The sequence below is a fragment of the Platalea leucorodia genome (genome assembly GCF_965183815.1).
Source record: "Platalea leucorodia genome assembly, chromosome: 7".
In the NCBI taxonomy this organism is placed as follows: Eukaryota; Metazoa; Chordata; class Aves; order Pelecaniformes; family Threskiornithidae; genus Platalea; species Platalea leucorodia.
In genome coordinates, this window is record NC_138829.1 from 26821155 (window position 1) to 26841597 (window position 20443).

The 20443-nt window shown below is 45.7% G+C and overlaps 1 protein-coding gene across 13 annotated transcripts in view; it reads left to right on the forward strand.

The window, feature by feature from the left end:
- Window positions 1-20443, forward strand: part of AREL1 (apoptosis resistant E3 ubiquitin protein ligase 1) — a 41011-nt gene that overhangs the window by 8055 nt on the left and 12513 nt on the right. For 5 of the 13 annotated variants that reach the window (XR_014228898.1, XR_014228899.1, XR_014228900.1 and 2 more), the window contains exons 5-21: window positions 566-803; window positions 1791-1960; window positions 2031-2211; window positions 2948-3195; window positions 6385-6462; window positions 6971-7112; window positions 7520-7641; window positions 9357-9432; window positions 9808-9917; window positions 10445-10624; window positions 10782-10907; window positions 11108-11237; window positions 11322-11380; window positions 11571-11660; window positions 12658-12833; window positions 13018-14070; window positions 15187-16174. Coding sequence is in view for 1 of the 13 variants with exons in the window: in XM_082318471.1 (XP_082174597.1) it covers window positions 566-803; window positions 1791-1960; window positions 2031-2211; window positions 2948-3195; window positions 6385-6462; window positions 6971-7112; window positions 7520-7641; window positions 9357-9432; window positions 9808-9917; window positions 10445-10624; window positions 10782-10907; window positions 11108-11237; window positions 11322-11380; window positions 11571-11660; window positions 12658-12833; window positions 13018-13120 (2229 nt within the window). In the remaining 12 variants the exon portion in view is untranslated. The other 8 variants (XR_014228892.1, XR_014228897.1, XR_014228893.1 and 5 more) reach the window with 5 other exon arrangements.

Here is a 20443-nt window from a genome sequence, read left to right on the forward strand (position 1 = left end):
AAGTACCGATCGAGGTATGTTACCTTCTGAAATTGTCGGGCAGATCACTTCTGTGATTGAGCTGCCTGTGATTTTTATCTAACACGTTGTTTTCATGCTGATGCTTCTTATCAGTATAGACTGGGTCAGCTCCTTAGGTCAGCATCTTCTCCACGCTGTTTTTTATAACAAGTTGGGGAGAGCTTTTCCAGAGCTTAGCTGTACAAATGGACAAGATCTGCTTGTTTCTCTGAAAGGATGTGGCTTTGCTTTTTTCCTTTCAATAGTGGGTTGTCTTGGTTTCTGTTCTGATATTGCACTAACAGTGCAGAGAAGAAATGCCTAGAGGCTCGTTCTTTTCAGGGCACTCATTTGAACCCCAGCACAAAAGGGAATGAGGTTGTTCAATGCCCACTTGTGCCCTGTTCGCTTGGGAGAACACAGCCTGTGTGACAGAGCTGGCTGTTAATTTTTTTTCCTTTGCTGAGCTGGGGTTCTTGCCCTTGTTTCCCCAAGGCAACTTGCTTTCTCTTCCTCTGTGCACTGCATATTTTTGCTGACCTGGACTTCTCCATTTCCCATGCAGTTATTCTATAAAAATGGGCAACCTTTCCCTGCTCACCGGCCTGTGGGGCTGCGAGTTCACATCTGCCATGTGGAGCTAGCAATTGATATTCCTGTAACCCAGGAAGTTCTTCAGGAGCCTAATTCCAATGTGGTGAAAGTGGCCTTCACTGTGCGCAGGGCTGGGAGATACGAGATCACTGTAAAACTTGGTGGCTTGAATGTGGCCTACAGCCCCTACTACAAGGTGTTCCAGCCAGGTAAGGTCTAAGTGGCCCTGTAATGATTCAAAGTAGATTTGGAGGTATTGGAGGCAGTTAGGTAAAAGTGTTTCCAGCTAAAATAGGTAGGTGACAGGGAAAGGGTTACCCTTCACCATTTTCCTCTTGACATGTGTAGATCCTAGCAGTAGACCCATGACTAAAACATACTTGTGACTCCCAGTATGTGGCAAAATAGAAACTGCCTTACAGAATAAGTCATTAGTGCTGCTTAAACTCCCTAACCACTTGTGTCATGTTCTCCATTTTGTAGCAACTTCTTCATGATCCATCTAGTAGCCAAAGAATGCCTTTTGTGAAAGTATCGAGTTATTTGTATCTGAATTGGAAATGCTATCATGATTTGACTCTTTTCCTCTTTTGAATACCCTACTCTATTCCTTTAAGCTTCTGGACCAGTTGCTACCTTTGATTATACACTTCTTTAAAAACAATACCTTTTTAGCCTTTTTAAATTTGTTTCCTTTACTTTTGTTTTTTGACCCAATCTGCATCTTTTCTGTTTCACGTGCATGTTCATTGAAAGTACCTCCATTCCATTGCATAGGTATAAAGCTTGCTAAGACACCCCTTCAGAAAGAGGAAGCTCAGATTTAACTCGGATACCGTCCAGGCTAAAGTGTGTTTGGCAAGCTGAATTTGCAGGTTTCCTTGGATGTCAGCCAACTTGTACTTTGTATCTGCAGTGGGAGCAAGTTCTTGAAGGTTAGAAGGGAGGAAAGAGCATTCTTTAGAGGGCCAGTAACTGAGTTTGCTTTATCAGTATTAAGTTTCTGACCCAAGGCAAACCCTATGCACCACACCGTGTGTTTCAGAGGTCACCTTTTTTTTTTTTTTAATGTAGAGCCATAGAATGTGTTTAGATTTGATCCATTTTCAAGGCTATTGTGCCCCTCGTTGCTTTTCCTTTGGTCTTTGTAGCTTCACCTTGGAATTTGTTTGACTCTAAACTGTTGTCTGCTTCAGGGATGGTGGTTCCCTCCAAAACCAAAATTGTCTGCCATTTCTCCACTCTGGTGCTGACCTGTGGACAGCAGCACACTCTGCAGATAGTTCCCAGAGATGAGTATGACAATCCCACCAGCAATTCTGTGTCCCTGATAGATGAGCACAATTACAGCCTCTCCATCCATGAGGTGAGTGCAGCCCCATCCCTTGCTGCTTGACTTCAGGTGAGCCCCCTTTATTAATTTGTTTTCTGTTTAGCTGGGTCCTCAAGAAGAAGAGAGCTCTGACGTTGTGTTTGAGAAGTCTGTGGTGTCCAATCGGCAGACTTGCGAAGTGTTCTTCCGACTCACCTTGCACTGTAGGGGGTGTTTCCATGCCTGCATCTCCTACCAGAACCAGCCCATAAGCAATGGTGATTTTGACATCATTGTTCTAAGTGGTGAGTCAAGAGCTACTCAGTGTTCATTCCCCAGGTGTCCTCTTACAAGATGCTTTGCACACTCGTGTAGCAGAGCTAAATGTGGCTTCCCTGCAGGCTAGCCATGGCTAATTGCTCAAGGCATGCCTATTCATTTTAAAAATGGTAAGGTAAATTAATTTGCTGCTGATAAGGGAGATCTCTGAAGGCTGATACTCTTGTTCCATCAGCAGATAAAAGCACGTGCATTTTTTCACGTATCTCAGGAGATTTACCTCCGAAATTGGGCAATTTTTATTGCTTGCTAGTACTTGGCATCTGAGCCATACCATAAGTGAGCCAGTCGTGTATTGTATGTTAAGCTATATGGATGAAGAATGCTGTGTGTAACCTGTGTGCTTTTTTACAATTTTATAATTCCTGGTTTCTTCAGGAGTGAGCCAGTCTGCAATGTGGCTGTCACGTGGCTATGCCTTCAGGCTGGTGCTCTAAGACAGAGGTTCTGTACGCCTTTTTCCTTTTTTCTTGAACAAGTCACTGTCTGAAGCCAGGACAGACAAACTGCTGTCTTGAAATCTTTTCATCCCACTCCTGAGTTCTCTTTATCAGAGTTTCACTTGACCAGGTTCTCCTTTGGATGTGTAGCCTTTTCTTTAAAATCATAGTAACTAATTTGGTGGTGGTCTGTGGATTCTTTACTTTTTGATTCTGGTCTCTGTTAAGATTTACACAACTCTTTTATATCTGTTTCCCGCAGAGAATGAAAAGAACATTGTAGAACGCAATGTGTCCACCTCAGGTGTCAGTATTTACTTTGAAGCCTACCTTTATGATGCTCCTAGTTATACCAACACTCAGTGGCAACTTCCACCAACGCACCTGAGCTCTTCCCAGCGCCGTCCTTCTACTGCAACTGAGGATGAAGATGAAGATTCTCCTTCTGACAGCCAAACCCCTGAGAAAGTGAAGAAACCTAAAAAAGTGTACTGCTATGTGTCACCTAAGGTAGATATCACAAAGTTACCACTCTTGAGTGCATGTTTAAAGTACACTGCAACTGAAGAGCTTCCTTGTGCCCTATATCTTAGCTCCAGATTTAGGTGCCTCAGATTTGGTTAAAGGTTTGCCTAAGGCTAGACAGGAAATGTGGACCTCATGACTGAGAATAAAGTTCAAATGCTCCTTGAAGTTTTAGGACTCCATGTGTCTTTCTAGGTCTGATCCAAAGCGTACTGGGAATTTTCTCACGGATCGTTCAATAGATATTCTGTTTGCCTTTCCTTTGCTCTGGTCAGGTCAGACCTGCAATTCCCTTTCTCAGTTTCTGACACCTGTAGATCGGAACTTAGAGGAAGACACTTCTCAATTTTTATGTCTTTGTCCTGTTTCTTGAATGTTTCAGGGAAAAGGAAAAAAAATGGTCAGAGGACAAAGGGTAAATGTATAAGTAGAAGAAGCAGGATTCAAACAAGTTAAGAGAAACTGAGGATTCTCTTATAGTAATATGTTAACAGAAACTGTTATCCCTTATTATTGCATTCAGTGAAACTAGAAAGAAAATTCCACTAAATCTACTAATAAATTTAAATTCACTTTGACAATGTCCACCCAAGGGTGTTAAGAGAGCTGGTTGACATCGCTGTGAGGCCGCTCTCCATAATTTTTGAGAAGTCGTGGAGATCGGGGGACATCCCAGAAGACTGGAAGAAGGCTAATGTCACCCCCATCTACAAGAAGGGCTTCAAGGAGGATCCAGGAAATTATAGGCCCATCAGTCTTATTTCAGTCCCTGGGGAAGTTATGAAACAAATCCTCCTGGGGGCTATCACAAGTCAAATGAAGCACATGATTGGGAAAAGCCAGCACGGATTCACCAAGGGCAAATTGTGCTTGACAGACCTGATTGCCTCCCATGACAAAGTAACCTGCTCCGTTGATGTGGGGCGAGTGGTGGACATTGTCTACCTGGAATTCTCCAAGGCTTTCGATATGGTTTCCCACAGCCTTCTCCTAGAGAAACTGATGCGTTATGGTCTAGACAAGTGGTCCATGAGGTGGGTGGGGAACTGGCTGACAGGCTGCTCCTTTTCAAACTGACAGCCTGTCACAAGCGGGGTCCCCCAGGGATTGATATTGAGCCCAATGCTTGTTAATATCTTCATAAATGATTTGGATGATGGGATCAAGTGTACCCTGATGAATTTTGCTGATGACACCAAACTGAGTGAGGAACTGGGCACTTTGGAAGGGAGAGCCACCCTGCAGGAAGAACTGGGTAGGCTGGAAGAGTGGGCTAACAAGAACCTTATGAAGTTCAGCAAGGACAAGTGTAAGGTCTTGCACCTGGGAAGACATAATCCAGGAGTGCAGCACAGGCTGGGATCTATCCAGCTGGGGAGCAGCTCTGTGGAAAGGGACCTGGAGGTCCTGGTGGACAACAAGCTCAATATGAGTGAACAGTACGCTGCTGTGGGAAAGAAAGCCAACAGGATGATGGGTTGCATCAACAAGGGCATTATCCCACTCTACTCAGTGCTTGTCAGGCCACACCTGGAATACTGTGTTCAGTTTTGGCCCCCCCTATACAAAAAAGGTGTGGACAGGCTGGAGAGGGTCCACAGAAGGGCCACAAAGATGATCAAAGGACTAGGAAGCCTGCTATATGAGGAAAGGCTGAGAGAACTGGGTTTGTTCAGCCTTGAGAAAAGGCTTAGGGGAGACCTTATCACCATGTTCCAGTGTTTAAAGGGTGGCTACAAAGAAGATGGAGACTCCCTTTTTACAAGGAGTCACATGGAAAAGAGGAGGGGTAATGGGTACAAGTTATGCCTGAGGAGATTCTGCCTGGACACAAGAGAAAAATTTTTCACAATGAGAACAATCAGCCATTGGAATAATCTCCCCAGGGCCGTGGAGGATTCCCCAACATTGGACACTTTTAAGATTTGACTGGACAGGGTGCTGGGCCATCTTGTCTAGACTCTGCTTTTGCCAAGAAAGGTTGGACCAGATGATACTTGAGGTCCCTTCCAACCTGGTATTCGATGATTCTGTGATTAATCTATCGATCTGAACGCTTTCTGAAAAATGCAGTGATAAATATCAAAATGAAAGACTAATCCAGGAATTGCTTTCCTGACAAAGAGAGAAAGAGGGCTGTGACACAGTTATAGGATGGAGGGTGTTGCTAGAGATTTCTAAATCTCTGCTGCATGCGGCTCTAGGAACTGACTTTGGCAATGAGTGCTGGGTCTTCATGAGCTCAGCATCCTTTCATCCTTGGGGTATTGTTCTTGACTTCTGTACTCTTTTCTATTGCATTACCTGGTAAAGGACATCACCAGAAGCAGGTACTGTTGCAGGCTCCCTTTACGTGCCAAAGTTATCAATGTGATTCTGATGCTTGCATAATTGTATCCCTGGATATCTCTATATATACACCTAGAACATCTGTCCTGTACAGTAGATAACTGTTATTATGCTGTTATTTCTTTAAGGGGTTGCTGTTCATATTTGCTTTGTTTCTGGAGAAACGCTGCTCATCATTTTTTCCAGTCATTACAGCTAGAACAGGCTTGTGCAGGAAATGGTTTTGTGTTTTGTCTAAAGATGCTAAAATTTCATCTTAGCTTGCTCTCCAGAAGGCAGCAGTTCCACAGTTGTTAGTTATTTGTTCTGGCAGAAATACACTGAGAAGAAATGTCTGCAAATCTCCTGGATTTAGCATTGCAAGTGCTTTTTAAAAGTTGTTTGAAACGGTTGTGAAAATTAGGGAGTAGTAGCAATAGTTCTGTTAGGCAGTGTGACTTTTTCCAGAACCTTTTTGTCAAGGCATTACAATGTCATCCTGAATTTATGCCTTTCAAGTGTACTTAACATTGCCTTCCAATTAGACTGGTGATGTTCTACTGAACACAATGGCTTACTGCTGTAAAATCTGTGTCATGCTGGTATCCCACATACGTCCTAAATGCACGCAGTAAAGTCTTACTGACAAGCTGCTTGCAATTCTGTACAGCTTTAAAGGTTTTTATGTGTTGTGCCAGAGGAAGATGTCACCAAATGTTGCAGAAACCTATCCCTGGGGTTGGAGGGAGGTCTGGCCTTACAGATCTGTCTTGTGCCTCGTGTTTCAGGGACAACGCTTAACAGATGTGTGACCTTTAATGTTTTCTTTTCCTTGTGGTTACTCAGCAATTCTCTGTGAAAGAATTCTACCTGAAGATCATTCCATGGCGCCTTTTCACCTTTAGAGTATGTCCTGGCACAAAGGTGAGCCTCTCTGCATGTGGCTGTCTCACTGCACCTCCATGTTATTAGCTTGTGGTCCTTGTGAATGACAGTCTGGTTTTGATTTTGGAGAGAAAGGCTGCCACCCACAGAGCAACATTTTATTGTATAAAATTCAGACCCTGGAATTCCCTCTCACTGCCTAAATTCTGCTAATATTTCTGAATAGGAGCCCATTGTATCACTCCTTCCTGCCTTTTGTCCCAATCCTAGGCAAAAATCTTGGTTTCTTTTGCGATTCTCTTGTTTATTTTCCTCATAACCTTGCTAAAATGCTATGACTGTGTCTGCTGAACCCCCTAGGCTAGGGTGTAAGGTTTGAAGCAGCCTCCTAACTGGAGTCCAGATGCTTGAAACAGTGTTCTGTTAACTGCATCTGCATGGGTGAGCAAAGAAAGTCTTAGAGCGCAAGTGGTGTTGCTTTGTCTACTGAACGTGCTGTGCCTTCTGCATGATGGGTTTACCCTTTCTTGCATCTTTTTGCTGCTAGTTTTCATACCTTGGTCCTGACCCTGTGCACAAATTACTGACACTGGTGGTGGATGATGGGATCCAACCTCCTGTGGAGCTCAGCTGCAAGGAGAGGAACATCTTGGCAGCCACTTTCATTCGCTCCCTGCATAAAAACATAGGTAAAGGGGTGGTGAGGTGGGTACAGGAGTCAGGAAGTTAGCACTTGAGTCTGCTAGTTTCCCTTGGGAATGAAGGTTGTCAGCACTGAATGACCTCTGATGAGAACTCTGATTCCTGGAGTCTCATGTTCTGTTCCTGTTGGTGCTTCCAGTGAATGTATTTCATCGTGCCAGCTGTTCCTTTTCAGTTTGGCTTTTCTGTCAGGCTCTTTGAAAGTGTACCTGTGAGTATCTGAGTGTCAGTACGACTAACTGCAGACTGCCTTTAGAGTTCTGTTTCCAAACTTCGCTGTAAGAAACTCATCCTTGAGCTGTAAAGCTGACCTGTGCAGTTAGTCTTAGGAATGCCTTCTAGATGTTGGAGGTGTTGACAGCTCAGGCCTGACTGAAACTGTCACTATTCTCAGGAGGCTCGGAGACCTTCCAGGACAAAGTGAACTTCTTTCAGCGAGAGCTACGTCAGGTGCATATGAAAAGACCTCATTCGAAGGTCACACTGAAGGTCAGCCGTCACTGTCTACTGGAGTCGGTGAGTGTATAGGTCACTTTGCTTAAGCCGAACACTTCCTCCATCCTTTTTCTTCTGCTCAGTGCCTAAAGAAATCCAACCTGGCATGTGCTAGGGCAACCACACTAAAAATTATTAGTCCTTCTGTAAATAATCTCAAGGTAGTTCCTCTGTGTTCAGGTTTGGTATTGTGTGGGATGCTGTGTTCCTTCTCTACAGCCAGTAAGATCAGACCAATTTTTTAAGTAATTAGAAAACTTCAGCTCTGATAAATTTTTAAGGAACTCGTCACAGAGTAAATCAAGCCACAAGAGATGTCTAGGGTAAATGCATGCATAGCCTGTAAAAGCAGGAAATCTGCTGGTGCTGTTCTGTCCCTGCTTTACATTGGAACCTGAGGCCCAGAGAAAGACTTATCTACTTGGACCAGATTTGGGAGCAGAACCTAGAGCTCCTGAGTCTTTATCTACTGTTTTTCTGGTACAGAGCCATTCAGTGAGATAAGCTGTCAAGTAAGATGTTACTGAGCTGCATGCATGAAACTCTTGCATTGACGGACTTCTAGCGGTGGTTCAGTGTGATGATAAAATATTCTTTAGAGTCCTTGAGTTAAGTCTTCACCGATGCTGACCTGAGCTGATGCGTTTCTGAAATCAAACTTAAGAAAGAGTCATTCATATAATACAGTTCTTAACTGATTCTAAATACTATGTATGCAGGACAGGCAGTTATCCTAGCTTATTGTTTCCACATGTGTGTCTCAACAGTAATGTTATAAAGATGGAAAAGAACATTTCTGGGGAAAGCAGGAGTGGCTGGGATTTCCCTTGATTTACACTCAGTAAATCTGTGTTTTGGAATATTTTCTGCACGTACGAGCTAGCAGTGTTTATGAGATTATGTTTCAGTTAATAGCTTTCTACAAAATGACTTCACTTCTAAACAGTATTTCCATGACTATTTTTTCCCACTATTTTGGAAATTCCTGCACTGTCATGAGCACTGGTGTTACAGCCTAGTAAGACAAAATAAATTAAGTGCCATAATAATAATATATGAAAGCTTTAGTGTCCAAAGTTGACAGGCACAATGAATGTGACCAGTGCGTTTAGCCGAGAGGTGTGACTAGCGTGGTGCTCTAACCGTTTTGAAGATAAGCTAAGCCAAAACTACCTGTATGACTGAGGACTGCTGTGTAGCTTTTTTAATTTTCTTTAATTGGAATCCAGAATCTGGACACAGGAAGTTCTAGTAACAAAATATTTTGTTACTTTTTTGCATTGTGACTTGCTTTAAGTATGAACTCAGTGAACCCTTCAAGCTATTTTATAATGCTCTCTGAAATGTTCCTTTTTTAAATCTAACTCGTGGGCTGACAGTGCTTTACAGAAATTGCTCCTTCCCACAGGCATTTTAATACTTTAAACAATACTGTGCTGCAGCCTTGAGAGGGATACATCTGTGCTGTGCTAAGACCTCGTACTGGTTTTAAGATGAGCTGTATTTATGTGGATAATGTGTCTCATAATAGAATATTAGGGATTGGCTTCTGTGGCTTTGGACAAATAAGAAGTAGACCTTAGGAGTTCCTAATTCTCAGTTTTATACTTCAGAGTACTAGACTATTTCTTGTTTTTTGTGTTGCTTAAATTGCCCATCCACATGTGCAGGATTGCATATTGGTTACGGGGTGCTAAGCAGTAATGGCTGCTGCTATTTTTTTTTCTTTTTTGCAGTCTTTTAAAGCAACACGAAATTTTTCTGTTTCTGACTGGAGCAAAAACTTTGAAGTGATTTTTCAGGATGAAGAAGGTGAGTTATCCTGTGACTATATTTGAGGAGGAAGTGAAAGGAATGACAGTGGAGTAGTTTTAGTCTGAAATTCTGGTTTCTTGTAGTTTATCTATCCTTTGTGGCTTTCCAGCCCTTTCACTTTCTCACAGATGTTAGTGAATTATCCTGCTGGTGTTATTCTATCCCTACTTTACATAGGGACCTGAGGCTCAAATGAAAAATACTAGGACTAGGTTTGGGAGCAGAACCTAGAGTTCTGGAGTCCCTGTCTGCTGCTTTTTTGCTATGGAGCTGTTCATTGCAATGAGCTCTCGTGTCGGGTAATTCTGAGCAGCATGCATGAAACTCTTGAATTGATGACGCATGGATGACCAAGCTTGTTTTATCTTGTAGCTCTGGACTGGGGAGGTCCACGCAGAGAGTGGTTTGAGCTCATCTGTAAGGCGTTATTTGATACCACCAGTCAACTCTTTACCCGCTTTAGTGATAACAACCAGGCCTTGGTGAGTCTGCAGTTCCTATGCTGAATGCGCAGAACTGCATGCATTGACATGCTGCTGGTTAAATAGTGCTGCTGTTAAATTCATTAAGTGGTGTGCAACCTTACCCATTCTTTAGCTTGCCTGCACAGTCACTTCCAGTGCTTTTCTCAAAGCTTTGCTTAATGATCTTAACCCATTGAAGTGTCAAAGAACTGGCTGGATGAACAGCAGAGGGTGGCTAGGCAGCAGGGAAGGCTGGATTTCTGGGCAAGAGGAGGTGGCATCAGAGTGTCTAGAGGTTTTGTTGGGTCTGAATGTTTCAGAATCCATTTCTGCTCTTATACAGCTTCTGGCCTGTGCATGTGAAACATTTTGTATTCTTCCTAGGCAGGCTCAGGCATTTTATTCCTATTGCTTGGCTTTGAGGGTATTACAGTGAAGCTCCTGGAGCAGCCTGAGAGATGCAGTGACTTGAACCGGTCCCATACTTTCTGTTTGTGCTAGTTTTGTCTGGTACTTGGATGTTTCATTTTGCTTCCTCTTCGCAGGTGCATCCAAATCCAGGGCGTCCCACATATTTACGACTCAAAGTGTACGAATTTGCAGGCCGCCTAGTAGGAAAGTGTCTTTATGAATCATCTCTGGGAGGTGCTTACAAACAACTGGTTCGAGCTCGCTTCACCCGATCCTTCCTGGCTCAGATCATAGGACTTCGTATGCATTACAAGGTAAAGCTTCCTAGCCTTGTCTGAAGCCTGTATTGATCTGAGGAGAGGTTGAACATTGGTGTAGTAGAAGCAGATCCAGAGTCCTGGTTAACGATGTGTGGGTTTTTTTTTTTTTTTTCTTCCCTCCATGTCCCTGCCTTCTTTTTCTTTCACACAGTATTTTGAAACAGATGACCCAGAATTCTATAAATCCAAAGTTTGTTTCATACTGAACAATGATGTGAGTGAGATGGATCTAGTCTTTGCTGAAGAGAAGTATAGCAAAACAGGACAACTGGAGAAGGTGAGCGAGGCAGTTCCTGAAGGTGGGACAGTTTAACCCCTTCTGCCTGTAGCAGGGGAGGCAGAGAACTCTGCCATGTGCCCCAGAAAACTGAGCTTACTCTGGGCAGTAGCTCCTTGCTTGGGCTTATTCCGGTTGGGAATTCAGGTTTGGGGAATGCTGCTGGTGACACCCATGGTCAAGTGTTCTTCTGTTTTCAGGTGGTGGAACTGGTGACAGGAGGGGCTCAAGTACCAGTGACCAATGAAAACAAAATCTTGTATCTAAATCTGCTTGCGCAGTACAGGCTGGCCAATCAGGTTAGGGAGGAGGTAGATCACTTCCTGAAAGGTAACATGCTGTCTGCTCCCTGCTCCTTTCTGCCTGTATGTCCCAGGGATAGCATTTGATGCTCTTCTCTCCTCTTTTCTTCAGGTCTTAACGAATTAGTTCCCGAGAACCTCTTGGCTATTTTTGATGAGAATGAGCTTGAGGTAATTGCTGGCTCCCTAAGCATCTCTATCCTTACTTCCCCTCCTCTCTGACAAACGAAGCGCTTTCTGGATCTGGAATAAAGCCAAAATGTTTCTCCTCTAAGCATTTTAAACATTTGTAATTTGCACAGTAGCTGTTGCCTTGTTTCCTGAGCTCCTGCCTTTCTGACTGCGGTCTCTTGCCTTTCAGTTGCTTATGTGCGGTACTGGAGATATCAGTGTCTGTGACTTCAAGGCACATGCTGTAGTGGTAGGAGGATCTTGGCACTTCCGTGAGAAGGTAAGTGAAAGGGTTTCTCCCTCCTGCTTGCTGAAACTAATTATCCCAACTGCAGTAGAAGACAACTTAAACTGGGAAGAGATTTCTTGGTTGGAAATTAGGCTTCCAGAAGGACAAACTGGAAGATTCAGGGGTCAGGAGTAGGACTGCACACATTATGAAATAATGGTTCTCCCCTAGAGATATCCTTCAGCCTGGCTGACTAGAGATGACGCTTAATCAGTTACCAGCAGGACAAAATCGTCAGCCGTGGTCTTTTTAAGAAAATCCAGCAAAGCACTAATTAAGAACAGTTCAGCAGGGAATCGGGAGGAATTGGTGGGAATTATTGCTACTGAAGAAGTTCATGGTGATATACTTATCTCTAAGGGATGCTTGAAGATCATGATTGCAGCCCACGTGGAGTGTTTGGAATTCAGTGGTGTGGTAAAGACTACTGATGTAGTAGCCTAAATTTGTATCCTATAATTGTTCCCATCCCTCCCTGCCTTTCTTGGTGGGAGGGGTATGGGAATGGTAGCAGCTTCATTTAGAAAAATAATGGAAGCTGCCAAAACACCCAAGATGAGAAGAGATTGGGAGTACAGGCTTCTAGCTGTAAACACTGGGATGGTTCCACCTTCCTGCAAAAGTACCAGAGGATGTGAAAAAACAAAAGGTGAGCGTAGTGCAAGAAGCAAACGAGCTTCTGCATTGTAAGCCTACCTCGTTGCCTATGCAGATATTTCTAAAAATAAAATCTCTGTGGGGAGAGCAGAAGCCTTTGTGCTTTAAGGGAAAGGACTGGTGGGAGGTAGTAGCGTGGGCCATCTCTTAACTGATAAGAAGAAACTATGTATTACTTGCCTCTATGTGTCACCCTGGTAAAACAAAAAAATTGTGACTATTAGTAGAGCACTTGCTTGCAAGGACAATTGACTGATCTTCTTTCAACTTGCTTATACGCTTATTTGATTTGCTTGACTGACCTGGCTTTACCTTTCCTGTTTCCTGACAGGTCATGAGGTGGTTTTGGACTGTGGTCTCTAGTTTCACACAGGAAGAGCTGGCCAGGCTCTTGCAGTTCACAACTGGTTCCTCCCAGCTGCCCCCGGGAGGGTTTGCTGCACTCTGTCCATCTTTCCAGATCATTGCAGCTCCAACTCACAGTACTTTGCCGACAGCCCACACTTGGCAAGTATCCTGGCGTAGGACTTTCTGCATTGTGCTTTTGGGAATGACACCAGCTAGTTGTGGTGGGGAAGCAGTGTACAACGTGTAATGTGTGTGATGCTCGTGTCAACCCATCTAAAAGCAGCTGATGGGGCTGGTCCGCTCTCAGATCTGGTCTGAATGGAATTTTTCTTTTGTTTTACAGTTTCAACCAGCTGTGCCTCCCTACTTATGACTCCTATGAAGAAGTGCACAAGATGCTGCAACTAGCTATCAGTGAGGGTTGTGAGGGCTTTGGCATGCTGTGATTTCCCCTTTCCAGGAGACCACTTAGCCTCCTGCCTCTTCGTGGCAAGACCCAGGTTCAGTCCTCTGCTTGTTCTCCTTTCCTTCACATGGGCAATGGAGGCAGAGCAAAGACTCCATGTAAAGGAATTTGTCATCCAGAAGATGTCACGTGGCCTTTCCGTATGTCATCAAGAGCTCATCTTTTCCCTTTCCTTCAGTCTCCCTTTGGTTCAATGTGAAACAGCAAAAGGACTGTGGTGCATTCATCAAGGAGATATTGCACTTGATTTCCCTGCACGCTGTAAACCCATCCTTCTGTGAGAAGATGAAGTTCATAAGCAGAAGTTACAGTGAGGTGCAGGAGATCTGCTGAGCTGCTGTTATCGTAGCTCTCTGGGAGGAAGAGGGAAGACCAGCATGGAGCTCTGCTGGAAACCTGGCTCATGGGAAGCCTTAGTAACTTTCCATGTCTTGGCTCAACTCCCCCTTTGCTCAACTCCCCCAGTGATGCTCCCTGATAGCTCATCTAACTCTGACTCATGAAGAGTATAGGGTTGTCCATCCTTTCAGCACCTGACCCAGAAGGGTTTCTGATTCTCCTCCATCTTGCTCTGGATGCTGCTGTCGCCTGTGCCACAGAGAAAAATGGGCAGTATCCACTGGAGGGAGTAATCCAGTGGGGAGAACAGTCCCATCGGAGCACAAGTGCTGGCCCTGACAGTGATCCTGTACTACCTCCGCCAGGGTCCAGCAGCAGAAGCGTCCTTCTCCAGCAGTGGCTGGTAATGAGCCTCTGCAAATGAACTGGAAGAGGAGATTCTCCTCCACTGAATGTTTCTGACAGTTGATGTTGCACAGGAAGCTGTCCCATGCCCTTGCCTTCTTTTCCCTTCCTCAGGAGAGAGAGTATGGGCATGAGTGTGATCCTTTAATGCTGAGCACCAATGCCTATCCCACATTCACCTTCAGGGTACGTATGTTATGTAGTAACAGCGACCGGTCAGTAAGCAGCTACAGTGTGCACTGGGCTTGCGTTTGTTGTTGGGGTGATGATACTGGGCAGAACGTGGTACCTCCACTCCAGCATCTCACAGGGTTTTGGCTTCTACCTCTATCATGCAGCAGCCTGAGGCTTCTCCTTCTCTACTGCAGTTCAGGCAGTGTTTCCAGAGGGGTGCTGGTGCCTGGAGAGCAGCTGGCTTTCTGTCCTCCCAATCTTCCTACCTTCTTTCTTCAGCTCTCCTTTCCTCCTGTTCCATTCAGTGCTGCTGGCTTTCCAGCACAAAATGTTAACTAGAACTTCACTCAAATGATCACTCAACAACCTGCACTCACTGTTGTCTGGCTTGTGGGAAGAGGAGTGGGCAGACCAGCATGAGAAGTAAACTTATGATTGGGGTGTGGTTTTGCTGGTGGTCCATTCAGCCCTTCCCAGGGAAATAAAGGGGAATCTGGGAATCTTGATGAGTTCTTCAGTGAAGCAAAATTCAAGATCTTCAAGTTCTCAACAGTCCCTTAGACAGTTCAGGTCAGGAGTCAAAGGCATGCGGGAGTCAAAGTGTGAGAAACCTGCATTGGTACTGCTTGCAATGTAAGCTTTCACTGGATTATGGAACTGCTGGATTTCTTCCAGAATGGAGTCTTAGACTGGCATCCCTGAGCTAATTTTAGAACATCATGTTAGATAAAAGGTCACGTCATCCTCTTCTGCTGTCCTCAAGCTGATCTGGGCAGACTTCTGCACAGTATGGATATTTTAAAATAACTGTGTGTGCTTTTCCAGTATAGCTTAGTTGAATTGACTGGGAATTTTGGGGAAACATTCTACATCTAGAAAATGTTTTTAAGGCAGCATCTTAGCCATTCTTGGGTTGAGTGTGATAGTTCTGTACAGAAAAAAAATAAGCCATTTTGGTGCCAAAAAGCAGCCAGCTGAGCATTGAGACTACTCAGGGGGATTTCTTTGCCTTGTGAATTCATTCCCTTACTGGCACCGAGGTGCTAGGAGGCTGCCAGCTTGAGAGTTGCCACTGTTGCGCTCTGACAGATCACTTTAGTAGCGGCTGTTCTCCTTTTTTTATTGCAGGCTCCATTCTGCAAGGTCCTGACCTCCTTTGGGTGGAGATTATGGTACCATTTTATTTACACCGCAGGTGGCTTCCATGGTCAGTAGAGTTACAGCTCCTGTGTTATCCATGCCACCACTTCACTGCTTTCTCCAGGGACCGAGAGGAGGTGGCAGTGCTCGGCTTAACTCCTGTTCAGTAGGAGGTATAGCTCGGTGCTGTTCCCGTGTTGCAGCCTTGTTTTGGAGTCTCACCCGGTGAGGATGTTTCCAGCCTTGTGGCTATGGGCCAACTCTGCCAGTGAAATCTTCCTCAGGAATCTTCTCCCTTCTTCTCTTGAGCTGGACTTTTTTATTCTGAGGATGAAGTAGTTGGACATTGGGCAGTCTTCCTCTGCTGGAAAGAGCTCCTAAATGCTTCTTGTTGCATTGCAGCCAGCACCCCACACTTCCCAGTAGCTGTGCGGATGCCAAGGACTCTTCTTAACACAAGTGCAGTCAGAACTGTGATGGGTGCTCTTAGTCAACTAAACTCATCCCCATTGTTTTCACAGGCCCCTGGCTGGCCCCATGTTTCTGAGATCCATCACAATGTTTCTAAACTTGTCTCGAGCTTTATGCCCTTTCCCAGTGCAGTCACTTTTTATGCTGCCCTTAATACTGGCAATGGGGATGTGCTTTGGTCACCTATACTGTATGTTACTTCTGGCAGAGGCTCGTTACTTTTCTTTTTACCCTTTATTTATTCCCACTTAATAGAGGTCCTTCTGTAGAAATCTTTAGGATCCTGGTATCATCTCAGACAGGTTCCTTGTTTCCTGAAGCTGCTTTGAGGTGCAGAGGGCCTGGCTTTAGCCTGTACTTGCAGGCCATGTTGCATGTTTTTAGAAACCAGGAGCTGTGGATGATACAGGTCAAATCCTAGTTCCCTCTGGTGAATTTCTGGCAGGGTTCAGCCAAAATTTGGAAGCCTGTGGTTGTAGTAGCTGATTTTGTAAATAGTTTGTATAATAAATAAAATATTTTAAAAACGCTGCCTTCTCAGCTCAGTGTTCTTTCGGGGCTGTACAGAGGGAATCAAACCGGTTAGTGCTCTCCATGGGCGTGCGGCCTCTCCAGGTCTTTGGATGTCTCGCTGAGGTCTGCTGCAGGGGGGAGAGGATGGTTCTCCACCTGCAGTCTTTCAGGATGCCTGACCGAACCCAGGACCTGTGAGCTTCTGGGAAGAGGCAGGACTCTGGGCTGAGGCCCACAGGCTACTGTGAGGTCTCCGCAGTAGGCTGGAAAATGGGCTGAAGCAGCTGGACTTGGAGAAGACAGAGGTTCGATACAGCAGTGGTAAGTGTTATGAACAATCCAGAAAGTGAGGTTCCAGTGTCCTCTGGAAATCGCAGAGGTTGTGAGTCTAGAGCTGCTGGAGTTGGGGTCAGGGCACTAAAAGGTGGGTGACTGCCTGCAAACCTGGCATGAGCAAAATGATACACAGCAATCCATGCGGACACGTCTTTACATGCCATGACCAGTATTACTGATGGGAAGGAGGCCAAGTTGAGGCTGGAGTTTTCAGAAACACTATCTTCTTTGGGCGTGAAGGGGAGAGCTCAGCTTGCTGGATTACTTTAGCATGAAGTAGGTTCTAAAGTTTCTGCCTCTCTTTGCAGGATGCATGATATCATCTGGCTGCCCAAATTGTCCCTCCTGATCACCAGTTTCTTGTGATGTCTTGGAGAGGGAGTAGTGACAGTGACCTGTTGCTGACTCCACAGCCTCCATTTATCCTGGCACCTGGCATGGACTTGGGGCTGGGAGAGAATGCCCACGCACTTCATGCTGGAATCCTACATGCCCCAGCTTGTGTCCCCAGCAATAGCAGGGAGTTGCCTGATGTCTTGGGATCCTTGATTCCATACAGGGCCACTTGACCTGAGATGTGTCAAGATGTGCTGCTTGGGAAACTGGATTTTTGTGCGTTCAGTTCCTCTGCTCAGCTTTCTGACTGCCTCAATTGTAGAACTACAGAGAAGGAATTTCTTCAGATACCTGAATGAGAGAATGGGGAAATGATGCTTGATTTGGATAAGATTTCTTGCTTTCATACTGTTACGGCTGAGTTGGTCAGCTGGACCAGGCTGTAACTCCTGGTTCCCATAGTGAATTACTATGTTTTGCATGGTTTTTGGCTGTTCTGCTACCATCTTGTGTCTGACTGACCTGGCACATGACAGCAGATAGAGTTTGAACATGTGATTATGGGAACTATAAAAGGAAAACATTTACGGGAAACAGCAAAGTCCACCAGAACCTCAGCCTGTCTTGGCTTCAGCCTTATGGTGCAGAATCTGAGATTTTAGAATCTTCCTCTTAAATTCTTTCCCTGTTTGTTTTTTTCATTGAATGCGTGAGAAACCCTAATCTCTGCTCTCCAGAGCATGAAACTTGATTGTAGGAGGGAGGTGTTACTGCATGATTGTGTTCATTTTTAGACATAATTTGCTATAACTTTTTTTGCAGTAAAATGAAACAGCTGTAGCTGAAGTTCACCCAAAATTCCCGGTCAGCCTTTTCCAGCTACCCTTCTGCAGGGATGGCGTGCTACAAAGTGCGTTGAGGCGTGGGCAATTGCACGCGGGGTTGGAAGTGCAGAGCGAGGCTGAGAGCCAAGCCTCTCAGCCTTGGTATAAAGCTGCAATGAATACAGATGAAGGAAGCGGAGCTCTTGCACCATATGAGGGATGGAGAAACTGGAACTGGCCTAAAGCTGCTCCAGAGTTTTCTCTGAGGCATGTGAAGGCCAGACTGAGTTTGGGTGGGTTTTGGGGGAGTGACTCTGCAGTGGCCAAAACCAAATTCTTCTCTCCCTCTTGAGGCAATTCTCTGATAAACTGCGAGAAGTGTGTTGGCCCATACCCACCCCGTAATTCAGGGATTCATGCTAACATAATTCTGATGGCCTGTACACTGATGCAATTTTCTGAGTAATCGTAGAGATCTCATCTCTTATGAGAAGGAACAGCTGCTTGGGGCTCTCCTGTGCTTCAGTAGCTGTGGCGTGAGGTTGCCTCGAGGTGAGATAGTGCTGCTTACGGCAGCGGGTGAAGAGACGCAGGGAAATACAAGTCTCTGCAGTCCTCTTGGAGGATGATGGAACCAACTGGGGGGGGGGGGGTCGGATTTGTCTGGGGAAGTGATTTTCTGTTTAGAGACTAGCTCAGATTTGCGGAGACCTCTGTTGCTGGTGTGGAACAGACTCGGACTCCTGCTTAGGGCCAACGGGCAGCCCCGTCTCCCTTGTCTACGGCTAGAGCGGTCAGCGGTGGTACGCAGCCTTCCCTCTCCTAGGCCTTTCCATATTGGGAACAACACGCAATACACCGGTAGCAAATGTAGTCTCTTGAAACTAAAAATTATAGTACAAAAATGTCGCCTTGGTGTCTTCTGGTAAGACGTTGAACTGTTGTCTTTCTGCTGCACGTCCTCACCCACGGAGAGCAGCTCACTGGGCCGCTGTCTCTTGTGCTGACCGGCGTTGTCTTGTCTCCTGCTGCTCGCTCCCTTCCTGTCCTTTCTTCCATCTCATTGCCCATCCCAAAGAGCAGTCAGTCTCTCTGTGTCCGGGTGTTGTCTAGCTCCTTGCACGACGGGGCCCTGTTTCAAGATGGGGGCTCACAGTATTGCTATTAAAAAGCGAGTGCCTGGCTGTAGGTAGCCCTCAGGCTGTCCAGTTGGAGGGACTGGGCAGATGCTGGCTGTTCTGGTAATTAATCTTTTCCTTTTTAGAAGATGTTCATGGCATCTGGCCCGGCACCCCACTCTGCCGTGAAGCCCGCTGCGCGGCAGAAGGTGCCTGTGGCTAGCTGGCCACCAGAGGGGGGCCGATAGTCACCTTGGTCAGGCTTAAGAGTGGCCAACTTCAGCTCTCTTGAAACCCTGCAGGTTGGGTTGCTGTTGTCTTTGGGTTGCTGTTGTCTTCGGTTTTTGGTTTTTTTGTTGTTGTTGTTGTTTTGTTTGTTTTTTGTTGTTTTTGTTTTGTTTTGTTTTTTGCTCATCAGACCTCTTAGTCTAGCGAACGAGCTGGCTGGCAGATTCTCTTGCTGTGCTTCTAACCCCCAGACTGGAGCATATGAGAAGTGAGCACCTAGGACTCATCCCCTGGTTCGGCACAGGTCCCCGTTGCACCGCTCCCCCTTGCCCTTTTGTTTTACATCAGGCAACACATTTACAATGCCTGAAAGGAGGCTGGATTTACACACGTATGATTAACCTGCAGCATTCTCTCTCGGGAGGCTCGGGACAAATAGCTTAGCAAGAATAATGTGCTTAATATGAACAAACAACAGCGGTAACACTAACCAGATTAGATGTATTCCATCAGGCTTTGAGACACAGATTAGTCATCGGTTTTTAGAGGGAGTTTTAACACATGGACTAGGAAAGCAGAGTTGAGCTTATGCACAGAGCGCGCTGATATTCTCTTTTTAGGGCTCATTGTAACTAAATGGACTGTTTTTATTAACTGCAGGCACCACTAGCCTTTCCGGAGAGCCTGGGGGAGTGGAAGTTGCCATGAGCTTGGGTGAGTTGCAGTAGGTGACCGGAGCAGCGCAGCAGCTCTAGGGACAGGAGGGACAAAGGACCCTGTTACCACCCTTGGGGGGCGACTATCCTGAAGTGGTCCCTGCACAGGCAGTGCCTGCCTTGGACACTCTCTGCACCGGGTTGTTTTTGAGGAGAGCTGGCTTGGCCCAGCTGACCTCGCGCTTTGCAGTTAGCGGTGTCAGTGGCCTGCTGGAAGCGGCTTTGGAAGGTGCTCTGGCAACGTCTTTCTAGGAGTTGGCTCTGCTGTGCCTCGGCCCCTCCGGTTCCTCCTCCTGAGCAGGGCTGAGCTGCAATTTAAGTGCAAAGTGGCAGGGTTTCAGAGGAGCCGCATACCAAACACATTAGTGAGGTGTAATGCCCTTGGTGCTGCCGTGCTGGCTCAGGCCTGAGGCTCTGACCTTGACGGATCTGCTCCCAGGCAGTGTAAGGAGCAGAGGGAAAGGCACCAGGTCAAGCAGCGACAGCGGAGGGAGGAAGGTAAAGAGTCATGGGACTGGTGGTGTTCGATCCAAGAGGCATCTTTAGGTTCTAGTGCAGAAATGCTTACGGATCAGAAGGCATCTCTCTGGCTGCATTTCTCAGCAGGATTCCCTGCTCCTCAGGTGCTTAGTTCAGCGCTGGAGGTTTAGGATTGCGTGAAGAGGTAGTCTGTGGAGACAGATAGAGGACCGGAGTCCAACAC